Raw genomic sequence first — 27,850 nt, forward strand, 5'->3', positions numbered from 1 at the left:
AACCTGCTCACCTGCTGTAAGTATTTAGATACAGGGACTTCATGTTGAAATGGCCCCGAGCACTCCAAGTTCCACCAGGTGCATGATTCCCACTCCTCGTGCTGCCAGGTGATATGTTTGTGCTCAAGAACCATTAGCAACACACTTCCCCATGAGAAGTTATCTATCAGTTCAGAAGAGCCCAGGAGCAACCTGGAGCTGTGTTAGAAAGCTTCCCGTGTGAGGCTCAGAGATTGCTCAGACATGTCTCTGAAAGGGGGATGTTAAAGCCATTTGAAGCCATGCCGGTACCAAGAAGTTCTAGTTAAGCTCTGGCTCTCCTTCTGGCCAAACACTGTCCCAGCAAGTGGTGCAGGCACTACAGGAACAAAACAATGGCATTTCAGTGTTAAGACAGGTATCTGATTGGGATACCAACACCAGAGCGTGAGCTAGAGCAAAGTGCTGGGCTATGGCAACGCTCTCGCCAGCTCTCAGTACCCTGATGTGGACATTGTAAAGACTGGACCTATTCTCAGCACCAGAAAGCTATCAAGGTTTATGGGTGAGATAAATGTGCATTACACAATGATCCTTTTTCTGTATGTTAGTTAAACTTATTTGTGAGTTGTGTCTGTCTCTCCAGTACTGAATGCTTATCTGCTTACCATGTGCAGTCATGCTGCTAGTGCACTGTGTGCCAGCTGGGTATCTTTGGACTCCTCAGGTGGTGTGAAGTCCTTTACTTGTTCTCCAAAAGTGATGTGCCAAGGGAGGCTTAGGTTGGACATTAGGAAAAGGTTCTTCACCCAGAGGGTGCTGGACACTGGAACAGGCTCCCCAGGGAGGTGTCACAGCCCCAAGCCTGACAGTGTTCAAGAAGAGACTGGACAACCCCCTCAGACACATGGGGTGACCTGTGGGGTTGTCATGTGCAGGGACAGGAGTTGGACTCGATGACCCTTGTGGGTCCCTTTTAACTCAGGACATTCTGTGATTTTATGATGTAGTTTTGGCCCAAGTCCTGTGAAGCCCGAGTCAGACATATGTCCAAACACTCTCCTCTGTGGCCTGTACTGTCCTACAAGCTCCGGTCTAGCTGCTTGTGAAGGCTTTTGCTCAGTCCTATTCAGGCTTCCTCAGCGTGCAGACTCTTTTCACAGACTTTGAATTGTGAGCATAGCAACTCAGTTCTTCCAGGCTCTACCAGCTGCCCAGTTCCCTTACCTGTCTCTCATTGCCAAATGCCAAATATAATCTGTAGAAATGCAGAAACTAAATGCATATATTTATAACACTCAGCAGTACCTACCTGCCTCCTGCAGTTCAGTGGGAAAGCAGCTCATATCACCTGAGAGTGACACCAGGAGTAAGGGCAGCAGTGGGTCAGTAGCCTGCCGGAATGCAATTGAAATTGCAGTTGTCATTTGTTAGCATTTGTTGCCCTGCTGAAATTTCTGGAACTATACTAAAAATTCAGACCTTACTGTTAATCTCCCTCAGCACAACATGGGGTAAATCTTTGATTCAGTGCAACAGTTAATTGCCAAGATGTCCTTCCAGGCATCTCCGTGTGCTGCCAAAACAACCTGCCAGGCAGTGGAACCTGTGTTGTGGTCAGATGGTGCCGTCATACCAAAATACATCCTGCTGTGTTTAACAGACTATTCCTGTCCTTGGGCAGCCCTTGCTTGTGCAGGCAGACAAGGCTCCTCACTTACTGCCAGGATTCAGGGCTTTGTCCACCATATGAATACTCTTTTTTTCCCCAGATTGCTTTGCAGTTCCCTAAAGGAACCCAGCATGTCTCAAAAGTGATCTCCCACCTCAGCTACTGCTGCAGTTCACTCTGCATCTGCATCCCAGAAGTTATTGTCACAAGATGATGCAGGGATGCTCTGTGGTCACTGTCCTTTTTTGTCCTCTTTTGTACCTAGTCCTTTTGCATTTGCTAAAAATGGTGCAGACTGACAGACAGGTGTCCAGGGCTGTCAGCTTGTCTCTGCAGTTCTGCACTGTGTCTACTCCTGGTATAAGATTTACATCAGGAGACAGAGTTACATTTGTGACAACAGATTTCTACAGCAGTGGAAGAAACTATTTTATTTCTGTTCTGTCCCAGTATTTGTGTAACTAAATTATTATGCCTACTTCAATATAACATATATTGTTGTAATTTTAGAATGGTAATTTTAGCTTCTATGATTTATGTTGAAATCCCAAACTTTTCCTAATAGCCCATCTGATCCTCTGATGCCACAGTGTTCACCACACTTGTTGCTTTCAGTATGAGAACAGCAAAGCTGACTGCTTAACCATCTCTTGATGACTGTGGTGTTCCAAAGTGAGGTGCAACAGTCAGTGTCTCAGTTTCAGCATTAACTCTACCATATTTGTAATGTGCCATACCTAGGTGTACCTACCAAACATCTCTACTGTACCTAGAATTACATGGAGGCAGCACTGACAGAACTTCCTATGGGTTTGGGACCATATCTAGTTTTATCCAGCAACTCCAGAGGAGCCTTCCACAACTGCAGAGCATTCGAGCACATGGTATTCTGCTCGGTTCTGGCATCCATACTGAGTAACCACTCTCTAACATCTCACGGTGATTTGAAGGAGTGTCTTTTTTTTCTCAGCTTCTCTCCATCAAAATATTGGTGACATACAGCTTCCCAGAGGTTAACGTAGGAGAATAAATCCGTAAATCCATGGGTCCAGATGGGATGCAGCTGTGGGTGCTGAGGGAGCTGGCTGAAGTCATTGGTGGACCGCTCTCCATCATCTTTGCCAAGTCTTGGGAAACGGGAGAGGTGCCCGAGGACTGGAGGAAAGCAAATGTCACTCCAGTCTTCAAAAAGGGCAAGAAGGAGGACCCGGGTAACTATAGACCAGTCAGCCTCACCTCTGTCCCTGGGAAAGTAATGGAGCAGCTTATCCTTGGTGCCATCTCAAGGCATATCAAGGATAAGAGGGTTATTAGGGGTAGTCAACATGGCTTTACCAAGAGTAAGTCATGCTTGACCAACCTCATCGCCTTTTATGAGAATGTAACAAGGTGGATGGATGATGGCAGAGCCGTGGATGTGGTCTACCTTGACTTCAGTAAAGCCTTTGACACAGTCTCCCACAGCATCCTCACAGCTAAGTTGAGGAGGTGTGGTCTGGACAATAGAGTAGTGAGGTGGGTTGCAAACTGGCTTAAGGAGAGAAGCCAGAGAGTGTTGGTCAATGGTGCGGAGTCTAGTTGGAGGCCAGTATCTAGTGGAGTGCCTCAGGGGTCAGTACTGGGGCCAGTATTATTCAATATATTCATTAACGATTTAGACGAGGGAATTGAGTGCACTATCAGCAAGTTTGCTGATGACACCAAGCTGGGAGGAGTGGCTGACACGCCAGAGGCTGTGCTGCCATCCAGAGACCTGGACAGGCTGGAGAGTTGGGCAGGGAATAATCTGATGAAATTTAACAAGGGCAAGTGTAGAGTCCTGCATCTGGGCAGGAACAACCCCAGGTTCCAGTATAGGTTGGGAAATTACATATTAAAGAGCAGTGTAGGGGAAAGGGAGCTGGGGGTCCTGGTGGACAACAGGATGACCATGAGCCAGCACTGTGCCCTTGTGGCCAGGAAGGCCAATGGTACCTGGGGTGTATTAGAAGGGGGGTGGTTAGTAGGTCGAGAGAGGTTCTCCTTTCCCTCTACTCCGCCCTGGTGAGACCCCGTCTGGAGTATTGTGTCCAGTTCTGGGCCCCTCAGTTCAAGAAGGACAGGGAACTGCTGGAGAGGGTCCAGCGTAGGGCAACAAAGATGCTGAAGGGAGTGGAGCATCTCCCTTATGAGGAAAGGCTGAGGGAGCTGGGGCTCTACTTTGGAGAAGAGGAGACTAAGGGGTGACCTTATTAATGTTTATAAATATATAAAGGGTGAGTGCCATGAGGATGGAGCCAGGCTCTTCTCGGTGGCAAACAATGATAGGACAAGGGATAATGGGATCAAGCTGGAACACAAGGAGTTCCACTTAAATTTGAGAAAAAACTTCTTCTCAGTGAGGGTGACAGAGCCTGGACCAGGCTGCCCAGGGAGGCTGTGGAGTCTCCTTCTCTGGAGACATTCAAAACCCACCTGGACATGTTCCTGTGCGACCTCACCTAGGCGTTCCTGCTCCAGCAGGGGGATTGGACTGGATGATCTTTTGAGGTCCCTTCCAATCCCAAACATACTGTGATACTGTGATACTGTAATAAAGTCTGTGAATTTGCAAGGTTAAGTGGCCACCAGGAATGTTTTGTTGCTTGGAGTGATGCACAAAACCCGCATAATGTTTCTGAGATTGATTCGGGCAGGTGAGCCAAGTTGTGACTGACATCGTGGTGGCCAGGTGCTGCATAAACCACCTCAGCTGTGGAACTGGCACATTTACCATGGCATTATATCTTTGTAGTTCCTCTCCTAGCTCTACCAGCTGCTCTAGCAAATCAGATTATATGCTTGGGTTATCAAACCACAGCTCAGTAGGCAAAGCCTGTGTTGGTTATCAAGTTCCCAGGCACAGTATAATCTATCTGAGGTTCTGCACCACAGAAAGTTGCCATCCTGCAACATATTTCCTGCTGCCCTACAGTTTATTTCTGAACTCCTCAGTATTTCTGAGAGATTAGAGAACTCAGAAAAGGTACTAGCAACATCTTCATTTATTTCTGTCTAATCAGAGTGATATTTATTTTTAGTCAAAGTCTGATGACAGGAGTTTGTGTTCCCCTCAGTCTGGAGAAGATGTGGTTATTTTGCATCCAAATCCTCGTGCTTGGCTGCATGGCTGTCAGTGGGAGGTTAAGAGCAAACACAAGTGTCTTTCTTGTCCAGCCTAAGTTGATCAAGAGAGGGAGGCAGTTCGCCCGCACTCATCAGTGTTGCTGGGGGGAAGGATTTTTCTTTGGTGTAAATTTGTATTCCCAGTTTCCACCGTTATGGACTATTTCCTGGTAAAATGCACTTGGAATCAATTTTCTGTTCTACTGAAAGCCGTGCAGCTTTTTCCTCCCTTATTACTGTGGAGTTTGTGTGGTCACTTTTCAGTAGAGGGGTAAAGTGTGTTCTTTTATTTTTGTTTTTATTTTGGGATGTTGTGCCCAGTTGAATAAGTGTCACTTGGGGGATCTTAATGTAGTTCTGAGTAATAGTTTTCCCACATTTGACCCCCTGACGGCTTGTTTATTATTGTGCAGAAGTTTGGGGTTTTTTACCTGATATTGGTTGTATCCACTAGAGGAGTTCAGATATGGGGGGAAGGTTTTGATGCTGAATCTCTATATACTGTGTTCATACAGATCTCAGGTTCTTACTCGAGTGGTTACAGATTCCTGTGTGTAAGAATTACGTATTTACCAAACAGATCACACAACTTGATTGTTTACGGGGCGCTTAAATTTGCAGAGAACTAAGAGCTTTTGGTCTTCTATGAAAAGCTTAATAGAATTGGCTGAGAAAGAAAGAGTGAAGTAATATTTATAGTAAAAACTGTTACTGCTCCCTAGCTGGGTTTGATCTGTCACTTGAGCTCAGGGTGTACTCCTTTCGGTTGGGTGACTTTGCCAACATCTCTTTTCACATGTTTATGAAGCACAAGCGCTAGGTTCAGTCATACTTTATTCTGATTCCATAAAAGCAACATCAAAGCATAATGCTTCATTTGACCGTCCTGTGCTGTAGTCGTTATGTCAGCTGTATCCGAGAACACATCGCTTCGTGGCAAGTCACCAGTCGTGAATCATCAAGAATGTCGTAAATGTGGACAAGCGGACGAAGATAAGAGTTTTACTGTATGATGAATGAAATTTTTTGAACTGTAGTTCATACATATTCCATGACATCCTCTGGCTCATACTCCAGCAGAGACCTAAACTGTTTGGATTATTAACTGCCATTGTGGCTGGACTTGTACACCTTTTATGCTTTTATCTTACCAAGTAAAGACATCCAGGTCACACAAACCTTGTTCTAAATTGCACAGCTTTTGAAAGCCCTCTTGTCTGGGTTTGGGGGAGTGGGGGACCTCACTCTCCAAGGAGGGAAGCTGTGTGAGCAGCCCATCTTCGAGAATTGTAAAGGCATGTTTCTTCTTCCTAATGTCAAATGTTACATATTCCTGAAAATAGAGTTCCATTTCTTGTCTTACCTCGGGCACTTGGATTTGAAAACATCAGCTATACTTTACCAAGCTGGCATTTCAAGTTTCAAGTCACAAATGAATTTCTCTCATGTGTATCATAAATCTCTGGGGCTTTATGGTCCTTTCTCAGAACTTCCATGATTTGAGGGTTTTATGCCATGACCGTTCCAATTTGACGTATCTACAAATCACAAATTAAGGTGTGAGGGGACTGTAAAATTGGTGGTAAATCTGCCTGTTGGAGATGAGTGAATAACATAGGACCCATGGGAAATAAAGACATTAAACTGGGAATATATTTTTTTCCCTTGGGGAGAATCTTGGGTCCTAGAGAAATTAGCTCTGACACAATTGTTTCCTTCAGGGACTCTGATAAGTGTCTTTTCTCAATACTTATGCTCACCGGGTATCCAATAAACGGGAGATGTAGTGTGTTCGGGCTTTAAAAGCTCATAAAACTTTCACAGAAGAAAGTTAAAGCCACAAGGATTGTTAAATCAAGGCCAGATTTAGTCCCTTCAAAATGATTGCAAACCTCTTGCTTGCCTCAGCAGGAAAGAGGTTATTTCCATATTAAGCAATCAAGTACTCTTTTAATCAAGGTATCTTAAAATGGTAATTACTCAATCTTAATTATTTGTCAGCAACATATAATTTTTATTGATATTTTAATACTGTTTATTAGCACCATTAATAACCAAGCTATTTTGCTCTCTTCGGTACAGTTCTAGCAGCAAAGTCTACAGGCATTTTGGGTAAATTAGTCATTTAGGAGCATGTTCTGGCCACATTCCTCGTGATCCGTCACTGACTCTGAAGGTATAGCAAAAACCAAGAGATAAACTTCATGTTAAACTACAGGACCTGTAGAGCACCGTAAGACATTCCGTGGTTCAGCCAGTGCTTCGATAAATTTTATGTTCTAGTACCCCATAGCTTGTATCTGCAGATGCTGACGTTTAGCATGTGTTAATGAATCTTGTGTCTTTACAGCGTTTATTCAGGACACCAGTCTATCCTGATTCCTCCCTCGGAGCTGGAGACCAATCCCGCCCTGTGGCTTCTTGCCGTGAGTCAGTACAAAGTCAGAGACACTTTTTGTTCCTATTCGGTCATGGAGCTCTGTACTAAGGGACTCGGTTCGCAAACAGAGTCGCTGAAGGTGAGTGGTTCTGCCGTCCCGCACACCCTGTCGTCTGCACGGGGTGTTTCAGAGCCTTCCCCGCCGGGAACAGCCACGCTCAGTGTCTGCAGCGGGGAGAAAATCATCAGAGGGCAAGGGCAGCTTCCACAGAACCCCTGTTATTCTCTGCCAAAGGCTACATACGAATATCAGTCATTCTTTTTCAGATCACAAGGCTTTTAAACATCAAGGAAAGGTTTCTATTTACCCAGGCTTTCTGATCTGTGTTGCAGCCTGTGTTCATAGGCAAGTGTTGGAAAACAGAGGTGTAAATGTCCAAGAGGCCCAAGGAATATTATATTGTATATTACGTTTTATGAATTCCCTGATTATATGAAGTACTAGTTGGATTTTAGCCCCTGTAGTTAAATAATCACATACTTAAAAGTACTGTATTGTTCTAACTGGATTGTCCTCATTGTATGGGGAAAGGGACATATGTTATTTATCTTCTCTCCAAAATTGAAAGCCAGGTAGCCAGTTACATTTCTGAAATCATCTAGAATTTCTGGTATGCAAATGAAATAAATTAGATCTTGGGATACCGATATTTATGATGTCTCCAGCCTCTACCATCCTCACTTAATAATTTCCTAATCAGTTTTTCCACAGCTAGACACTACTTCCTCTTTGCTATTATTCACTGACCCTCTGCATTGATACTGGGAAATAGCATTCCCTCTGCTTCAGAATTAGCATCCCCATCTTTTCCTATGTGCTAACGCTGGGATGACAAGCAAGCGTGCCTGTTCTTCTACAGCTATTAGACTGTCATCTGGCCATCTGGCCTCCAGGAGAGATGGGAATTATACTGGCACCTTAGCCTCTATTCCATTATTCCTCTTGAATCATACTACCTACATAATACGCTTAAATACTGTTTTTCATTTAATCTGCCCATTTGTGGCCTTTGTTACATTTTAACTTCTTTTTAGGCAAGGGGACTGGACCTTTCACGTGTTCGGACATGTGTGGTAGTGGCTGAAGAACGACCTCGGATAGCTCTGACTCAGTCATTTTCAAAATTATTTAAAGACCTTGGTCTTCATCCACGGGCTGTCAGCACATCACTTGGCTGTAGAGTTAACCTGGCAATATGTTTGCAGGTAAGATTTTCACTCCTTAAGTGCGAAGTTCTTTTAAGAAAATTTCAGTAAGAAGCATTCATTATATTTCCTTTGGCTGCTTGGTTGTAGACATATGAAGAAAATGCATGTGGTACTTAATGTTCTTGCATATACAGGTAGTAAATTTCTGTTACTCTGTCAATTATTCATCCCTCTCATGTTGCAATCATAGCATTTATTCTGCCCATGAATACAGTAATTCAGAAAAGAGTGTAGTAGTGACAGAATGCGTAATCTGTACTCCAAAAATAGTATTTAGTCATGTAATGTAAAATCCAGTTTCCAAGTGCTTACTTTAGTATGTTACAAAATGGATTCCTTCTGTTTGTAAAATAATTCTAACCATTACTTAACTAGATAGATATTTTCTGCACACAGTTTATTGCTTACAATGGAAGATTATTTTGCTACATGTCTTTCATTCTGCTTTGATCCACTAATCAGAAGGAAGTACCCAGGGATAATACAGGATTTAACTTGCATTCTCCAGGAATCTTTATTGAGTCACGATGTTAAGGACAGATGGAGCATTGTTGCTGTCTGCTCTGAGTTTCTGAATAGCCTCTAGATTTTCACCCAATGATAACTACACCAAGCAAATAGTTTTAGACTGATCTGCAGTATATTATCTTTCAGGACTTCGGGTGATGAAAGTTAACTTGGCTTTTTATAAGGTGTTCAATTTTTAATTAATTTTGCCTTATTTCTAGTTTAAATTTTCCTGACATTAGATTCAGCCATTTTTTAATTTTATTACATCTTTCTAACCTAGAATAAAGAATCTCATTTCTATCTTGACTTTAATACACATCTTAGTCTTTGATAGATAGATAAAGAACCTTAAGACATGCTTTCCTGATCTGTGTCTCATTTTTATGACTGCTGATCTCTTGCTGTCCTTCCAAATCTGGTATCATAACTTCATATATTCTTGCTGTAATAATGCCACAGGTGTCCTATTCAGATGTAATATGATTTCACACTTAATAATCTTTTTAAATAATACAAGAATCACCTTCTGCAGTGGCAGCTGCATTGGCTGGGAAGTTCAGTATCCATTTGATCACCTGCTATGTCTCTAACCTCTCAAAGTCATTATCTCCCCAGTAGAACTTGCCTTTACTCTATATGCCGCATTCCACATTTCAAATCTGGCAGTTACCCCTAGCATACATTAAAGGATTTATCATGCATGTAACATGCAGAACTGCTTAGGTGTGGAAGCCAGAACAGATCTTCTCATTGACACTGCAAATAAGACATTTACTATTCTTTTCCAGATTGTAAATGTAAACTTTTTTTATTTTATTTTATCAAAAAAGCATAACAAATACAGGTTATGGGCTCAGCACAGACCAATATGTCTGTGTTTTTTTCTCCCTGTCTAGAGTCCTGAGTGATGACATGGCAAAGGACAACTCAGAAAACATGTAAAAAATCTTTCGGCACTCCTGCCTGGGTCAGCCCAATTTGGAGAGTACCAGTTTAGGCCAGTTAGCAGGTGCAGGTTGGTTGGCCTTCCCAGTCAGCAACCCAGCCAAGCTTCAGCACTTGGCTGTGAAGGGCACAGGAGGCAGCAAGGACTCTGCCTTCCCTTGAGTAGAATGGAAAAGCAGAGGAGAAAGAGACGAGAGGGCTACTTGGTAACAATCATTTTCTAATTTGCTCCTGTGTCTTTAGCCATTTTGAAGTGTCGATGGGATGTCTTTTACAGAGGAGGGAAGGGAGGGATGCGATGGGACACCTTCATGGCCAACTGCTCCGACTTTCCTGACAGATCAGGATGGGGCCCATCAGCTCTCCCTGCAGCTGAGGTGAAGCTACTTCTGAAAAATCATTGAACTTCTCTGGCTTCTGGTCCATGGAGGGCCCAGACATGAAGGATGCTGTAGATAACAAGTTAGCTGCAGGAGTTTACTTGCCCCTAATGAAAACTTGCATTTCAGGCTTGCAGTGAGCTCAGGACTGTTTGTCGTGCCTGCTTCACTTAAGAGATAAGTCATTTGTTCAGGACAAATAATAAAACCAGGGAATGGCACTAAGCAGCAGTAAGCCAAGTTCAGTGCCCAAGTATGGCTTGTTGGAAGTTATATTGTACTGGACCTGCCTGGGATGGAGTTAACGTTTTTCATAGCAGCCCATATGGACAGTGTTTTGGATTTGTGACTGAATCAGTGTTGATAGCAGACCAGTGGTTTAGCTTTTGCTCAACAGTGCTGCACAGCATCAAGGCTTCCTCTGTTTCTCACTCTGCCCCCAGCAAGGAGGCTGGGGAACAGCAAGAGGCTGGGAGGGGACGCAGCCAGGAAAGCTGTCCCAAGCTGACCTGGGATCTCCCCGACCATATAATGTCATGCTCAGGGTTAAAAGAGAGGTGGTTGGTCTTCCAAAGTATCCATTGCTCAGAGACTCGCTGGGCATCGTTCTGCCTGTAGGAGGTGGTGAGTGATTGCTTTTGAGTCACTTGGGATTTTTTTCTCTGTCCTTCATTCATTAAACTGTCTTCATCTTGACCCATGGGTTTTCTTGCTTTTGTTGTCCCTTGTCCCACTGGGAGGGGAGGGAGCGAGCAGCTGGGTGGGCACTTCACTGCTGTCTGGGTCCCCCCACTGCAAACGTGCAGGAAAGCTGAACACAGTCAGAGAAACTGGAGGTCCCTATCGTCACGGGGTTAGGCTGGATTTCTGCTTCATTCTGTATATCTGCCTTTTGATTGTGTTAAGTCCTTAGTTGAAATTTGCTTCTTAGATAGTTCTTTACAGAAATTCTTGAAAGAGTTATTGAATCAAAATGCGAAAGTGGATAACTCTCTGAAGGAATATTATTAATGATACTGACTATGAATTTAAGAACAGCACAGAATGAGTGCTTTGAGTGAGGTGATTAACAGCCTGGCTGATCACAGAGCTTAGCGTCAGGCTTCAGTGAGTTCTGCTGAGACGTTACACCTCAGTCTGTAGGACAAACTAAAAGCCATACACTGTCTAAAGAGCGATGTGGCTGGAATGAAGAAAAGCTATTTCAGAACAGGCTATATTTGGTAACGTTACCCTTCCAAGTGAAACAGTTTTTGAAGCATTTAAGCTGAGGATAGTTTGGCAAGTTTTAAAGGGGGTTGAAAAATTACTTACAAGCATACCCTGCAAAACATGTAATTTTGATAGCAAATATAAAGATACAGGATTGCGTCCTTTGAAGCATCTGGTAGTAGACACTGCCAAAGACTGGATACTGCATTAGACTGAGTGCTCTTTCCAAACTGTCTGGAAGTTTATGGCTAGTGATATTCCAGCACGGCTTGTGTGCTCTTCTATTTTCTAGGCTGAGGAACAGTATTAGTTTTAATCCTTGATCAACAATGTTCCTGAAATTAACATTGTCTCCAGTATGTCCCAGAAATGTGTCGTGACTTCTGGATTTTTCACACTACATAAAAATACTTCTAAAGGTGTTTGAGTCAATAGCATCTGCCTTTGCTTTTTCTCTTCCAAGTTGTGTCATCCGTGAGATCAGCGTGTCATTCGTGGAACACAATCTTCCACGGGGATAACTGTGATCCAGCCTATTCTATGGTCTTTCTAAAATATGTATCTACTAATCACCTTTCTAAATATATCTCAATATTCAGCGATTGACCCTTACCAGGGCTTGCTTCTCTATGGGCTGCTTCTAACACCACTTAAGTGTGATCTTCGATACCTTCTTCACTTCATTTCCAATTTTTTGGGCAAATTTAAGACTCCAGTGGTTCCAAGGGAAAGGTATCCTGATTTTTCCAAAAATCTTCTACTATTGTTCCCCCCTCCAAAGAGGAGAGGGAGCGGTGTGTACATGTATGTGTGTGTGTATAAAAAATTCATAGCAGAATTTGACCTTCTGTTAAAGATCAGTTTAAAAAGGAAACCATTGTGATAATCCCTTCGGTACAGAAGAGCCTTAGTCTACCACATTATCTTAATTTTAGGATTAAGATCACTGACAGACTGATGCATGGTCATATATATTAATTTGTTCTCACATTTAGAGCAAATTTACTGTGTTTCTTTTGATGTAGTCATTTTGGACTAGATTTTTAGAGACATGCTTTTGAAAATAAATAATTCTCTCCATCTTTAGGCACTTAAGTACCATTAATATGTGACCTTTTATGGCTGTATAGTCACAGATAATGGTCCAGGGATTTCTGAGATGCAAAGATTGTATCCAGTATATTTGAATTCTCATTAACTAGCGTCTTAGCATTCTCAAGAGGGAGAGAAAAATAGATACGAAAAGTAGCCCGCTTCTTACAACAGCACAGATGGTTCTCTAGGATTTATCTAATTTCCATTTGAACACTTGAAATAAATATTTTCATTTTATTCAACCTACTACTTGATTTCAGTTGAGGCAAAACTTCTAGAAGTTGTTCGTTTTCCTTAGTTCACCCTTAAAACGTACTAACAGCTCTGCCCAGGCTGGGGCAGCGGCTTTTGTGTCACCTCTTAAGTGAGACAGCAGAGTTAAGTGAGTTATCCCATATCCATCTCTAGTTGGTAGAATCAAATAAATACTTGAAGAGTGCGATTCATTCAGGCTGTCTCAGGTGCCCGTCTTGGCATGGGAGTCATCACCATCAGGAGATACTTCCTACCTCCTTGGTGGCTGAAGTTCTGTGCAATGGATCTTTCCCTCACTGTCTAGCAAAGGGAACTTTGTTAGTAAATGTCGGACTTAAAGTTAATGTTTCTTTTTACTGAGTGATAGATGATACTTCCTGAGGATCTTCTATATTAAAAGTAATAGGGGACTGCTCTGCACAGAGTGCGATGGAGGCCACGCACTTTATCAGAGGGATGATTCACACTCAGCGCTGCAGTGCGGTGCTGGGTGAGCTCCCTCAGATTCTGTTTTCCCACCTTTGCTATGAGTCATGCCATGAAGTTCTTTTCACAGCTCCAGCGGCTGTGCTTGCGTACGTGAGATTGTCAAGGGTGCATCAAAAATTCCATTTCTGAGCATCACTGGAGCAGAAGTAGACTCAGAGTAAACACTGCAGCCACATCTTCAGACAGCAAAACAAAACCCGAAACAACAATTATTTTTCAATTCTTAGAACTTCTGATTGCCTAGTTCCTTACTATGGGGATGGGAGCAGGAGAGAGCAAGTAGCTTGGCTTTTGACTTCAGTGGAAATGAGGTACAGGCCGAGTGCTGGCACACGGTCATCCCTACTGCTGCCTTGCTGGGCTGGTTCCCCCCACAGCTGTGACCTGCGATGTTTTCCCAGCAAATAAAAGCCTGGCGTGCTGCAGAGGTTTGCACGGACCAGGAGTGGGTCACTGGTGGCAGCCTGTGCATGGGCAAGACGTTTACATAGTCCAAGAGATGTGACTTACAATGTACCAGTTTTCAGACAGAAAATGATGTTTGGCCCATTTTATCTCCTTGAACACTACCTAGCATGTCCCTAGTGATATCAGATCCAATAGAAGTCGCGTTATTTCTTGTTGCCTGCATGAGAAATGTTCTCTATCCATCTCGCCAAATAAATGTGCACGGGCAAATTGAGTCAGTCACTCTGGTCTTGGTTAGGACTCTGCTTCTTTTGAAACACTGAGTATCTCAGCTGCAGCTGGCCACAGAAGGACCATGCTGAGACTTCATTTGCTGTTTCTCAAACCCTTCATTAGTTAAAAGCCATGTGAGGCTCTGGTATTCTCAAAGTCCTCTCTGGACCTCCAGTATAGTCACAGGCAATGAATTATGTAACTGATGGATTTCAGCAATTCTCCTGCTTTTTTGCAGTGTTCATGGAATCACAGAATGTCAGGGATTGGAAGGGACCTTGAAAGCTCATCCAGTCCAATCCCCCTGCCGGAGCAGGAACACCCAGATGAGGTTACACAGGAAGGTGTTCAGGAGGGTTTTGAATGTCTGCAGAGAAGGAGACTCCACAACCTCCCTGGGCAGCCTGTTCCAGGCTCTGGCACCCTCACTATGAAGAAGTTTCTTCTCATATTTAAGTGGAACCTGCTGTGTTACAGTTTGTATACATTGCCCCTTATCTTACCATTGGTTGTCACTGAGAAGAGCCTGGCTCCATCCTCGTGACACTCACCCTTTACGTATTTATAAACATTAATGAGGTCACCCCTCAGTCTCCTCCAAGCTAAAGAGCCCCAGCTCCCTCAGCCTTTCCTCACACAGGAGATGCTCCACTCCCTTCAGCATCTTTGTTGCCCTGCACTGGACTCTCTCCAGCAGTTCCCTGTCCTTCTGGAACTGAGGGGCCACAACTGGACACAATATTCCAGGTGTGGTCTCACCAGGGCAGAGTAGAGGGGAAGGAGAACCTCTCTCGACCTGCTGACCACCCCCCTTCTAATCCACCCCAGGTACCATTGGCCTTCCTGGCCACAAGGGCACAGTGCTGGCTCATGGTCATCCTGCTGCCCACCAGGACCCCCAGCTCCCTTTCCCCTACACTGCTCTCTAACAGGTCATTCTCCAACTTATACTGGAATCTGGGGTTGTTCCTGCCCAGATACAAGACTCTACACTTGCCCTTGCTATATTTCATTACATTTTTCCCCGCCCAACTCTCCAGCCTGTCCAGGTCTCTGGATGGCAGCACAGCCTCTGGTGTGTCAGCCACTCCTCCCAGCTTGGTGTCAGCAGCAAACTTGCTGACAGTGCACTCTGTTCCCTCATCCAAGTCCTTGATGAATATATTGAACAGTACTGGTCCCAGTACCAACTCCACTGCATACAGGCCTCCAACTGGACTTCGCCTCACTCACCACGACTCTCTGGCTTCTTCCCTTCAGCCAGTTCACAGTCCAAACCTGGATCATTAGTAATATGATATTAGTGATATCTCTACTTTGGAGCAACAATATAATAAGCAGATTCATTCTGGGTTTTTTAAATGCTCCATCTCGCCCCACACCCAAATTAAACCTGTTTTAAGATGCAGCTGTGGCAGTTTCCTGTAGTCTTTAACTTTGCTGGAATTCTTCAGGTTGATGAGAGGGATACGGACACCAGTGCTCTGAGAGCTGTTTGTATTCAGACGCTGTGGGGCAAGTCCCAGTGCACCAATCTGGTGTTCGCTGCTCCACGTGACAGCAGTGACTTAGTACGAGTCACCACTGTGTGTTATCTCTTGCTGTGTTATTGACTGTGGTGGAGAACTGGGGTTTTTTTGGCTTTTAATTTTACTGTTTATCGTAGCAAATAGACTAAGAATGAATTCTTGAGCTATGGAGTTACTCCATTTAGTTACAGTCTTCTCGTAATTAGGTTGTGCACAAACCCTTGATTTTATTTCAGTTTAGGAGCAAGTTAATCTTGATGAAACAAGGTGTAAGTATCTTTCTCTGTTGTATACTAATTTTTTTTCCCAAAAAGAGAGCTTAGTTTTGATTTTCAGAGGGCATTGCTTACAAGCTTCTTTTAGTAGTGAAATGGCAGACCTGAAACTCCTGTCTCAATGGATGTGCATTAAAATAGCAGAGCTGTAATGTTTACTGACGACTTCACCAAAAACAACAAGAAGATATCAGTATACTAGACACATGTTTTCCACTAACAACATTGTCTGTAGTGTCCTAAAACCATTTAAGTCTGTTTGTCCAAGGTTAGCAGTCTACAGCTGTCTCTTCTGTTGCTCTACTAAAATGTTGACACCTCATTTTTTACTTTTTTTAACCTTTAATGGTATAATGGTTAATTTGTAAAATTCCTGTATTTGACATTGTTTTTCTTTTTATTTTACTCCCTGCTTTTTGCATTTTCCTCTTTTTTTTTTTTCTCCCACCCTTCATTCCCATTTTTTTCTTATTATTTTCGTCTTGTGTTACCTTCTTTCCTTCTCTCCCTCATCCCTGCTATTCCTGCTGCTATAGCCTCACAGGCTGGGGAAGCTGGCCGAGCAGGTAGGGGATTTTCATGTTCCCTCAATACCCACCTATCAGCTTCCAACAGTGGGACAGACTAGAAATTGAGTCTGGAGATTTGGGGATTTTCAGATCCTTCTATGAAATTATAAACAAGTCCAGTACAGCTTTATCTGGATGCAGGTTTCATCAAATATTAGCTCTCTGTTATAACTATTTCATTCACACTGAAAATAACAAATACTATAGTGGTTGTCTTTGATTTTCAAACTTGACTGTTTCCATTATTTTATAAATCAATTCAGGTTTAGTTTTATTTTTAAATATAGCAAATTTTTGCTTGGTTTTGGTTTTTTGTTATTTTGTTTTTTCTTTTAACATCATTGCATATATTTCAAATGAGTTCTCCACTCAGCACTAGTCTGTTACACTGCTGAGTTTACTAGTAGAATAAAAATTGTGTCGTTAGTAGCTAGAGAGGATATTGTATCTTGTATTGTGTATAACAAGCTAAAGAGGCTAACATGCATGTGCAGTTCTCTTACTCTTTTTCTCCTCTGGTGGTGGGTCACTATCCGTATCTGTACAGTAAGTATCAATTGGTAGTGGTAACTCTTTTCTCCTTTAGATACAAAAATTATCAACTTGTGGAACTCCAACACAATTGTTAGTGCTCAACGAATTGTGTGGAACTACCAGCCAGCGTTGCAGAAATGCAAAATGTAGCCCTAGACATTCCTGATGTGAAGAGTTATACTCTGGAATATATCCCAAACAGGATAGAAACCACCGGGAGTTGATGTTGCCTGTTGTTTTGAGTAGTAGGCATCTAAATATCTGATAAAGGAGTTCCTGCACCTGTAGATTACCAGGGATAGGTGATTTTATATCCCAAAACGAACATTTTGAAAGTTCCAGTGTTCCAAAATGAAGTTGTGCCTTTCTTCTATCTTTCTGCTTAGCAGTGACGTGAGGTTTGCGGCAGAGAGCCCTAGACTAGGGCACTGAGAATTCACACCATGTGCAGTGGTGAGGAGTTTGAAGTCTCGGATAAGGGAAGATCATTGCAGATTACAAAACTGCAGCAAAGCTGTGGGTGGAAAGGCCTAAAAGACTGCATCATCCCTGCATGAAAGGAAACTAAAATTAGTCTGCTGCTTTTCCAGTAACTAAATATGGTGACATAAAGCAAAGATTTAAATTACGCAGTGGAAGAGTGGAAAGGAACAGAATAGTTGTTTACAGACCTTCAGTCCACATCGGTCCATGTCATGCGTGCTACCTTTACTATCTTTAGCTTCAAGTATGTTCTCTGTTGCATGTATGGAAGACTCTCAGTAAACCATGCTTCACGTTCCTGACCATGTGCTTCTGCCATTAAACTGTGTCTCCTCAGCAATTTCCGCGTTCCTTTATATGGCAAAACGTGTTTAACATTTTTTGTATGTATCCATGTGCTGATTACTTGGCCTTTTGTAGCAAATAAAACCTATGTTGACATGTGTTTGATTAAGTAGTATGGCCGCTTGATGTTTTTCCCACCCCCAAGGTAACAAGTACCTGACGGTAGGTATGTTTTTCAGTGCTCTTTCTGATTCTGTAAAGCTGAGCTTTGATGAATAGCTTAAATATAACTTGTCAATTGATTGGTGTAATTAGCAGTGAAATGAATGTTCAGTTATTTGGGGGGTAAAACTCTGTTTTTCCTTCCAGCCTTCAGGTTCTGATTAGCTGATGTTGTTGTTTACAGGGAACATCTGGACCAGATCCCACCACAGTCTATGTTGATATGAGGGCACTGAGGCATGACAGGTCGGAACCACCTTTTTCTTTTTTCTTTATTGCACACAATTAACAGAGTTTCTACCAAGAAAGCTACTTCAGCACACCTCACAGTCTCTGCAAACCTTTGTAATCCTCAGAAATAATTTGTGCTAACTCCTGCATAGTGACACAGACGTTTTTATTAGTTGGTTCATTAATTTTACCATTGATAAAACTGAAGCATCTGACATCACCACAGTGACTAACGAGATTCCCGGCTTTTATTGCCTTCAGGATTTCATGACACCTGTATTCAGGTCCCCCAGCAATCGAGTCCTCTTGGGGCTCTTGGCTTCACAGAGGTGTTTCTCCTGGGTTGGTCAGTGGGGAGACCATGGCGGGGGGTTGTTGCAATTCCTAGTCTGCAAGACTAGGAGGGAATGGATTATTGACTTCAACATTGTGAGCAACCACATTCTGTAACTCTGGGTATTTTCTGGTCCCATCTTTAATGTCAGATACATGTACAAGAAGTGAGAACTAAAATTTGCCACTGGCAGTATTAAGGAGATGTCTGAAATCTTATGATTGGAGGGAAACTTGTGATTTTAGGTGTAGTTTTAGAAAATAAACATGCATATATATTTCATGTTTTTAATACTCTGGTCAAATCCTACCAGGTAGTCTGCTTACAAAATTTTAACAAACTAAAAAGTTTTCTGTTAACTCTGGGAAAGCTGAACATTTAATTGACAATGTTCAGCAGGCCTGGTTCCTTAAAAACATCGCTATCCAAACAGGGTTGGTTTTTGTTATTGGTTTTTGGTTGGTTGGTTTTTTTGGTTTGTTTATTTGGTTGGGATTTTTATTCTTTATCTTTCTTCCTTCTTAAAAGCTTAACAGAGAATTCATTCCCTTAGCTGAATACCAACTTTGGCTGTATCAGAGTGACTGGCTCAGCTTGCAGGGTGCAGACCGCAGGTCACTGCAGGCCCAAATGCTCCTCTGGATAGTTAAGTCAGATACAGATGTAGATATTTTCTTGTAGCACATGGAGGTTGGCAGGAGGAAGGAAGGAACTGCAAGATACTTGTCTCACCATTTCTTTATTCCTTTTGCACATATTACCAACAATAGTGCTTATGTTTGATGCATTCTTTGGGATGCTACTGTCCTTCAAGGTAACTTTCTTTGACCTATAATTGACCTTTAAGGTACCTTTCTTTCTGTACTGATGAGGAGGGAAGCTTACATGGCTAACTTTGGAAACCAAATGTTTCTTTTTTAGTAGACACAGTAAGCTGAGACTTATTTACCCATAGCGTTTGCTCTAATCTCAGCTCTCTAAAATGGTTGAACTTGAACATAGTGTACATAGATATGTGTAAGCATCATTCAAGTACAGGAGACAGAGCTGATGAATCATTAAAAATAAAATTGTAGTTATAGAGGGGAAAGAAAAAAGGCAAATGTAGATTAGTTCCTTATTTGGAATTATTTTTTCTGAGAGGAGAAAGACATTTATAGAATACTCATTGGAAGGCAAGTATATAGAAGCAAATATATCTAGAAAGAAAACAAAACATTCGCAGTTAATAAAAATTATAAACATAAAAAAACAATTGTATATATTTGTACAGAGGAAATTAGATTTACTGTTCATAAAAGCTGCATAATCCATGGGTATACTATTTCCCTGCCTTAGAATATCATTGAGAAGTAGGCATCATTACTGAGATCGGATTTGGCAGTGTATTAATTTATATTTAGTCACTAGTTCTACGGAACATGAAAGATGGTCTTTAGAGTTGGCTTCTCAGATTGTGGTAATGCAGATTGTAATTTGATAGATTAAAGCTGTGCCTCATTTACTCAGTCCTGTGGAATTTAGAGTTAGATTCATGAGTCATAAATTAGGGGAGAAAACAACTTTATTTGACATAGTCTCTTCACACTTGCTGTTTCTAACGATTTCAGTGGGACTGAATGTCACTATTGCTTAACGGTGACTGAAAGATTGCTGTACGTAGACGTGAGGCTGTAGAGTAACAACCCACTGAGCCTTTGCAGGTCAGCCAGTCCTCCAACAAGATGAAAAATTTACACCACACACTTAATGTGAGAAATTTTTCTTTAAATTTTATATTTTAGAAGATACTTTCTAGAATTTGAAAAAGGCTGATTTTTTTTTTTTTCTTGGCATAACAAACACTTTCCGGTTGCTGCAAAAAGCAGCTGTGGTTAACCTTTTGAGATCATTCAAATCCTGTTCACTTCTATAAAAATCAATCAAGAGTTTGAAAACAACTGTTTCAAGCTCATCATCTGGTAACTATGTGTTCGCACACTTCACAGCTTATGAAAATGTTGTTGTTTGGTAGGAGTTTAGATCAAAAAAATGGTGCGATGTACAATCTGCATAGAGGTCTAGGGGTGGTCAGTCAACCAGACAAGACATTTCTTCCCAGCTCCCACTGGGTTTGGATGATTTGCTTTTTATGTCAGGTCAGAGGTTCTCAAGCATGTTTTTGTGTGTGTTTGAGCCACCAGCCCAGTGGTTCAGCTCCTGGGAGCTCCCACAGCTGCCGGCCAAGGGCGATGCCTGGGACTGGGCTCACTGGAGCTCCAGGGAACTTGTGCCAAGGGGTGCAACCATTCAGTCAGTGGCTGGCACCGGTTCTGATACTGGAAGAAGGTGTGATTGCCCAGCTGAGAGCACCTAGTGCAGTTGTAGATGCTACATCTACCCCAGCAGCTCCTCCAGTAGAGCCCATGTTGGATTTGCTGGCACTCGCGAGATGTCCCAGGCACCCCGTGCTGCCTCAGGTGGCACCAGGCACCTCTTTTGGGAAACTGAGTAACATCCTCATAGCCAGAGCATACAGCTCTGGCTTGTTCTCAGTGACAATACATCAGTATTGTTGTATTCAGTATCAAAGGAGGCTGAAGGGAGACGTTATCTCTGTCTACAACTATGTGAAAGGAGGTTGTAGCATGGTGGGGGTTGATCTCTTCTCCCAAGTGACAAGTGATAGGACAAGAGGAAATGGCCTCAATTTGCACCAGGGGAGGTTCAGATTGGATATTAGGAACAATTTCTCCATGGAGAGAATTGTCAGGCATTGGAACAGGCTGCCCAGGGCAGTGGTGGAGTCACCATCCCTGCAGGTGTTTAAAAGGTGGTTAGACAATAGGGACATGGTTTAGTGCTAGAGTTGGGTTATTGTTTGACTCAGTGATCTTGAGGGTCTCTTCCAACCAAAATGATTCTATGATTCTATATTGATTATCTAAAAATCAGAGCGTCCACAGGCTGGCCAAGAAATTACGAGCAAAGACAGGCAGAGCCCACCTGGGCTGTTTGATTAAAAAAAACAGGAGAAGACTCCTGAGTTAGGCCCAAATGGCTGATAATGCCCCTGCACTGCAGTGCTATGCGGTTTGGAGAGGTTAACTCAGATCCAAAAGGCAGAAGAGGTGGATTATTAGTGGCCATGCAGGAGCTGGCACGGCTGGTCCTGGTACAGGACTTTGCAACTCAGGTCCTGTGAAGGTGCCCGCAGGCACCGGTGGGAGGGCAGGGGCAGCACAGCCCCGGGCATGAGCACCCTGGCCAGCCTGTAGCTCCAGGTCTCTGCTGATGCCTCTGGGAAAACAACTTTATCCCCTCTGCTCCACCTCAAACAAACAAACAAACAAACAAACAAACAAAATACATATATTCTCGTCTCACCGTCTAAACTGCTGGTTTTCAGATCACTCCATCATCACTTCAGAACAGTCATGTTCTCCTCAGAAAGCTTTTTCAGGTGGTTAAGCACAAGACACCTAAATATGCTAAAAGTTGAGAAGTGCTTGGAAGAATGGAAAGAGAGAGATCCTTTTCTCATCATATCAAAACACCATATACTTGAAAGATCTTGGCTTTTCACTTACATGCTTTAGCAGTAAAGATGTAAATTTAAAGCCCAAGCATTCCTTTTATCCAGGATGTTCTGAAACAATATCTACGTGTCTTTATAAAATTTAAAATGTCTAACAGAAAATACTTATCTGAGATTAGCATAATCATTTCACAGCCTTCTCATGCTTAACAGCAGCTTAGTTCTTGGTAGAAAAATTATTTATTGGCAAATTAGCCACTTCATCAAACTGAGAATAAACATGTGCATTCCAAAATAGATCTTCCCTTCACATAGACAAGGCGAAAATTAAATTTTCTTTAGGAGATCAGGCTGGATTTTCAAATGTTTCAATATATATGCAAATATTCTAATTTTTTTTTAATAATTATCCAAAACTCTTTTCAAAATGTTACTGTTTTAACCTGATATTTTTAATTTTGAAATTACCTTAAATTTGAAACTCATCTGGTATGAATAAAAAATTAAATATGAAAAACGTTGAATTGGAATATTTTGACTTCTTTAAATTTTTTTCCCAAATTTCTAATGTAAGAATTTTTTTCCAGCATTTCTGTATCTTTCATATTTAAAATATTGTGTAGAGGTTTTCCTCAGAAGTTTTAATTAGTGAGCTGAAGGATACATCGGGTGATGGCCGAGGGAGATCATTGATCTTCTTCTAAAGTCGAAACTTCCTGCAAATCTTGGAAAGATGAACATCCCCCAGCATCCTTATATTCTCTTGTATAGCAAAACCTTATCCATAACGAAAAAAAGCTTATGAAAATCACTGTTCTACCTGAAATGGAGCAAGGGAAGATCTGCTTCAGTGTTGGAGTTTATTTTAAAAGGACAAAAAAGAAAAAGGAAAGAAATGTATTGCCATGCACATGTAACCCCAACAGCAGGTTAAAATGTCACCAGTGTTCTTGTTCAGGAGAAGGTGGGGACAACTTAATGGCTCTGGTGGAGTGAAGACTTGTAGGAGGGAGAGCCACTCATCAGGTCACATTCCTGTTGATGAAGATTTTGATATTATTGTTTTGCATGCACTTGTAATACAGTTTCTCCTTTTTTTGACACCATCTGATTATTGAACTGCATCCACATTTTGTACCAAACCAGGCAAGAATGAAGACTTTCAAGCAGTGTTAGTGAACACTGTTCTCAATTTCATTTGATACCAACTCAAGTTTCATGTACGCAGGTGTCCTTACCCCTCATATCCTTTTGATCCTGTCTTTAAATTCCATTGTTCCCTTCAGTGAAATAATGGGTGCGTTAAATGCTCATTTAAATTGTTTAATTTAACCTAGTTAAGTCTTTATTTTTTCAGTAGCGTTACAAAAATGGAGAATTTAATTTATTAAACCTTTTTGTGGTTTACTAGACTCCCTTTTGAGCTCTATGTGACGGTGAGCTGCTTGGACAGTGGTCACAGACATGGTGAGGCAGGTGGCACCAAAGAGGGAGCCAAATCCAGATGTAGGATATGCCAAATACATTAGAAGCCAAAAGATACATTTGGGTTCAAGTTACTGATCTTTTTAGTCTGACGGTCAATCAATGTGTGGCTTGTGGTATCCATAGTCTCTCATTGAAATACTCCCACTCCATCATTAGAACAATTATTTTAATGTGATTAACCTTGGTATTTATTACACAAGCAGCTTGTGAAGCTGTACAGATAAGTGTCTTCTTTTCATATGTGGTCACTGGCATCTTCTTGGAGTGACAGAAATTAGTGTATCTCTTAAAAAGAAGTATACTTATGTCATTACCAGACTTGATTTCTTCGGAAGTCATTTGTATGTTGTGCTAAATCTTATTTTTTGTTTTGGACTTTCGGGGTCTTCAGAGATCTCTGAACTTCATCAGACTTGCTCAGACATTGTCTGCTTGACAAAGGTGATTTCAGGGGGATGGGAATTCTGAATATCATTTCCTAAGCAAAGAAGGGAACAGTTGTAGCATTTCAAAGATATGTGAAAACAGTTACTTGGGATTTATTTTTATGGGTCGCTTATACGCTGAGCCCAGTTACAAATGCAGGCTCTGTCAAAAAGAATCAGTTAAGGCTTTGGCTTCATTTTAATATATTCCAGCATTTCAGACTTCATGCAGGGGAAAAAAATAGCCTTTTATTCTGGCTGTCAATTGTTTTTCCTTCTCCTCCATATTTTACCGAAACTTTCACGTTGTGTATACATTGTTTTGGGTAATACCAAGTAACAAAGCCACAGGAGCTTTTTTCGTAATTCTCAAAGACTTCTACTCCATCTACCTTGAAAAATACTCTTATTATAGGGTTACCAGACAAAAGAACTACTTAGCTAAATTATGACCTAAGCTGTAACCGCAGCAGTGCTCTGTGTCGCAGTCATGGCGTGGAGAATAACCATTTTATAGTCACGTAGCAGGGACAAGGGACGGGGGGGAAATATGTCAAAGGGAGACACGCTAATGCCAAGTGACAGTAAAATAGTTACCTTTGTGAAACTTTAATTGATTAATCATACTTGAAAGCCATTTGCCAATGGCAGCGGAAGAGAAACTTGGAAGTGCGCTCACTGCCGCGCTGGGGAGCGGAGCTTTCTCCAGCTCCTGCAATGGCTCAGCGCACAGAGCCCACGCACGGCCTACAGGAAATCCCAGTCCTTGATCTTTCACTCTGTGTGGGGTCCAGAGGGGTAGTCACAATCCTTTATTGCCCTCTTGGACAGCCAGCCACCTTTTCCCTTGCGGTGAGATTCAGTAGGTGAAGTGTGTAGAGCATTTTGAGGTTTGAAGTGCTATATACCTGGTGAACTGTTCAAAACATGGACGTGACGAGTCGTTGGCCTCAGAACGCCACCAGTGCGCTGTACGCAATAAGCTCATTTGCAAATCGAATTGTCAGGTACTGCCAGCAGAGCCATTCTCGTCATCCGAGCTCCGAGGATCTTCTCACGTGGGTGGCTCCAGTTCCCAGTTTCACACATCACCCGTGTTTTCTGGTTTTGGATTGTCTGTTGCTTTAGCTGTTTGGGGTTTTTTGTGTTGTAATAGAAGCAGGTTTTTCATGGAAAAATGAAAATACTTTTACCCCTGTGAAGTCAGTGGGAGAGGTAACTCAACTGAAAGGAAGAGGGGTTGAGGTCTTTAAAATAAATCCTGAGTCTCTCAAAGTTTTCAGTATGATAAGTAGCGATGCAGTATGATTTTGAGGAGCCTTTGTAGAAATTCTGGCTTTTACGCATTTTGCCTATTAACTTTCAGAATCCCATTAGTGAGTTTAAGCTGTCTGTCATGGTACTGACAAAACCCTCCTCGTTCTTCGTGATTTTGCTCAGGAAGTGCAGCCTTGGCCTTTTAGCATTGTGTTTTCTTTCTGCCATGCAAACGCTGCTGTCTCAAAAATCCCCTTGGTGCTGCTTCTGATGTATGGGAAACAAATCTCCCAGAAAGAAAAGTTAATTTGGGCTGATAAGCATCATATCAGCTTCTGACTTCAAGAAGTCCCCGTCTGTCCAGACAGGAGGAAAAGTTCTCTTGCCAGTCCTGCATCTGGGATGAACCAAGAGACTTGTTCAACCTCTGTGCGCTGGATGGTCGGTGATCAGGAATAAAGCCGATGACCTGGGAAGCTGAAGAAGAGCAGATATGGTCCAAGGAATTGCACTGTTTACGTGTTGAGGATCCAGAGTTATAACAAAATTTGTAAATGGACCTATTTCGAGACTTTAGAAAGATGCTTCATGTTTCCAAGCATAAAGCAACTTGCGTTGGAGAGCAGGAGAAAGGGAGAAACATCAGTAACTTTCAAATGGGAAGTCACCCCCTCTTGTCCCAATCAGGCTGAGCTGTATAACTAAACCAGGGGGATGGGAGCCCTGCAAGCCATTTCTGTGCTTTCTAAGGCAAGATTACTGCCTCTTGAGGTATTTCCTCCCTTGAAAAAAGTCTTATTTATTCCTTGATAAAGGCATCTTCAAGAGATCAGAATGTTATGATTTTAGTGGAACAGGACAATAAGAGTTGGCTCTACATGTGGTTTGAAAGAGGATGTGGTTTAGCATACTTTGACTACAAATCACAAAATTCCAGTTATATTTCCCTGGAGGGCTTAGGGGAAAGAGAATACTGTCGTGTACCAAGTAAGATAAAGGGAAAACAACAAGGCGTATCTTTCTAGGAAGGTAGGTGTACTGCGGTTGTACATTTGTGTAATAGTTGTAAATGCCATTTGCATGTGATTCTTCAAGCGTGAGTGGAAGAACTACAAACCTGCAGGCTGGTTTTGAATTCCCCAATAATATTCTAGTTTATTAATGTGTGCCGACATTTTTATTCTAGAAGAATGTCTGATGCTGCTAAAAAAAGGGGCATTTCCCATTTCAGAGTATACTGAGCTTCATTGGTGTTACAGGTCCTTCTCCTTCCATCAGAAGCTGGGAATGGATAAAGCAAGCTGGCCGTTCACATTCCTGAGGAAGATTTATTAAAAATTCTTCCTTTTTTGTCCTTAGAAGCCATACCTCTTTCGTTCTCCCTGAGTTTGCCATTAGTCTAACCATACAAATACAGGAATGTCTTCAAAAATGGAAATTTTGTTCATCCATTTTCTTTACAGTTAAAATGGTTTATGTATTTGATTTTTACAGATAGTGTATTCTGAAGCACAGTTTGCCTTGTTTCCCTCATTTTGGTACATACTAGTAACAGAGCACTGAGCAGTGGTTCTTTAAAAATGCCAACAGTGATGAACACGGTGTACATTTACCATTTCAGTGTGGAGGAAAATGTGCTGCTTTCCAGTGCTGCTACCTTGGAGTGCATTTCACAATAGAGACGTCTGCTTTGGAAGGAAAAATACTTAATGAGGACATGTAAAACATGTAAAACCTGGAGCGAACCTTTGCAGCTTCTGCAGACCTGGCCACAGACTGTGGTGTGCTGGAAGAGATGGAGCTTCCCAGGGGCTTTCCACCCCTCTTTCCTTTCCCCTCTTCTCTTGGCAGCCTCTGTGGGAGACAGGGCCTTTGCTGTCCCACACGCTGACAGGGTTTCGTGACAAATAATTCAGTGGAGGGTGCTGTGCTGACGGTTACCCCTGGGAAATGGGCTCTGTCACCTTTGGAACCCACTCCAGCTTTGCTAGCCCCAGGGAAGACTGAATGGTTACGATTGGGAAGGAAAACTCTGAAAAAAAGTAAAAACATCCTATATTTATATAAGATTCTGTCACTAACTTGGTTAGAAATGTAATATCCTCTTACATGATTCTTTTCAATAGCCCTTAATATGTCGCTTCAAGCCTCACATATCCTTCTTAATATCGTGTATACTGGCAGTGTCTGTTTACAGAAGATGAGCTTACTTCTGCGAGAAGTCTGGTGATGCTCAGCTGTGGTTCCCCACAAGTCTTCTGTGAAAAGGACAGTCCCTTCTCAGTGCCTTCAGGTGTACAGGGCGCTGCTGCTCCTGGCACCGTGACCTTTTCTCCAGAGCGATAATCTGCACTTCTAATTCAACTGAAAAAATAGCTCTGTGTGCTGAAGTCTTGCAGGCACAGGACATGTCCCTGGTGGTTGTTCAGGAGAGGGAACTTCTGCAAGTTCTTCCCCAAAAATGCAGGTGGTGTGAATTTTGAAGTCTGTAGCAAGATAAGGGGGAAGGTGAAAGAATGACCTGATTTCAGAAATTCCACCTGCGATTACATCTTGTGAGTGTAGAATATGAATGTTGCATCGGAGAAGCTAAAACTATTTCCATTATTTGTTAACAACAAATAAACTAATTCAATGAGATGAGGACGTTTTCAGATCTCAAGTTTATTATAATGGAAGTTCTCCCTATG

General features: G+C 42.2%; 1 protein-coding gene across 1 annotated transcript in view; it reads left to right on the forward strand.

The window, feature by feature from the left end:
• The window catches only part of DIP2C (disco interacting protein 2 homolog C), a gene marked incomplete at both ends in the record, with an annotated part of 321,625 nt that overhangs the window by 277,954 nt on the left and 15,821 nt on the right, over positions 1 to 27,850 (forward strand). Inside the window, 3 exons of the mRNA XM_080340151.1 lie at positions 7,146 to 7,314; positions 8,271 to 8,441; positions 18,093 to 18,154. Of these exons, the coding sequence (XP_080196277.1) occupies positions 7,146 to 7,314; positions 8,271 to 8,441; positions 18,093 to 18,154 (402 nt within the window). The remainder of the gene's footprint in view (positions 1 to 7,145; positions 7,315 to 8,270; positions 8,442 to 18,092; positions 18,155 to 27,850) is intronic.

Source organism: Nesoenas mayeri, assembly GCF_963082525.1.
Source record: "Nesoenas mayeri genome assembly, chromosome: 2".
In the NCBI taxonomy this organism is placed as follows: Eukaryota; Metazoa; Chordata; class Aves; order Columbiformes; family Columbidae; genus Nesoenas; species Nesoenas mayeri.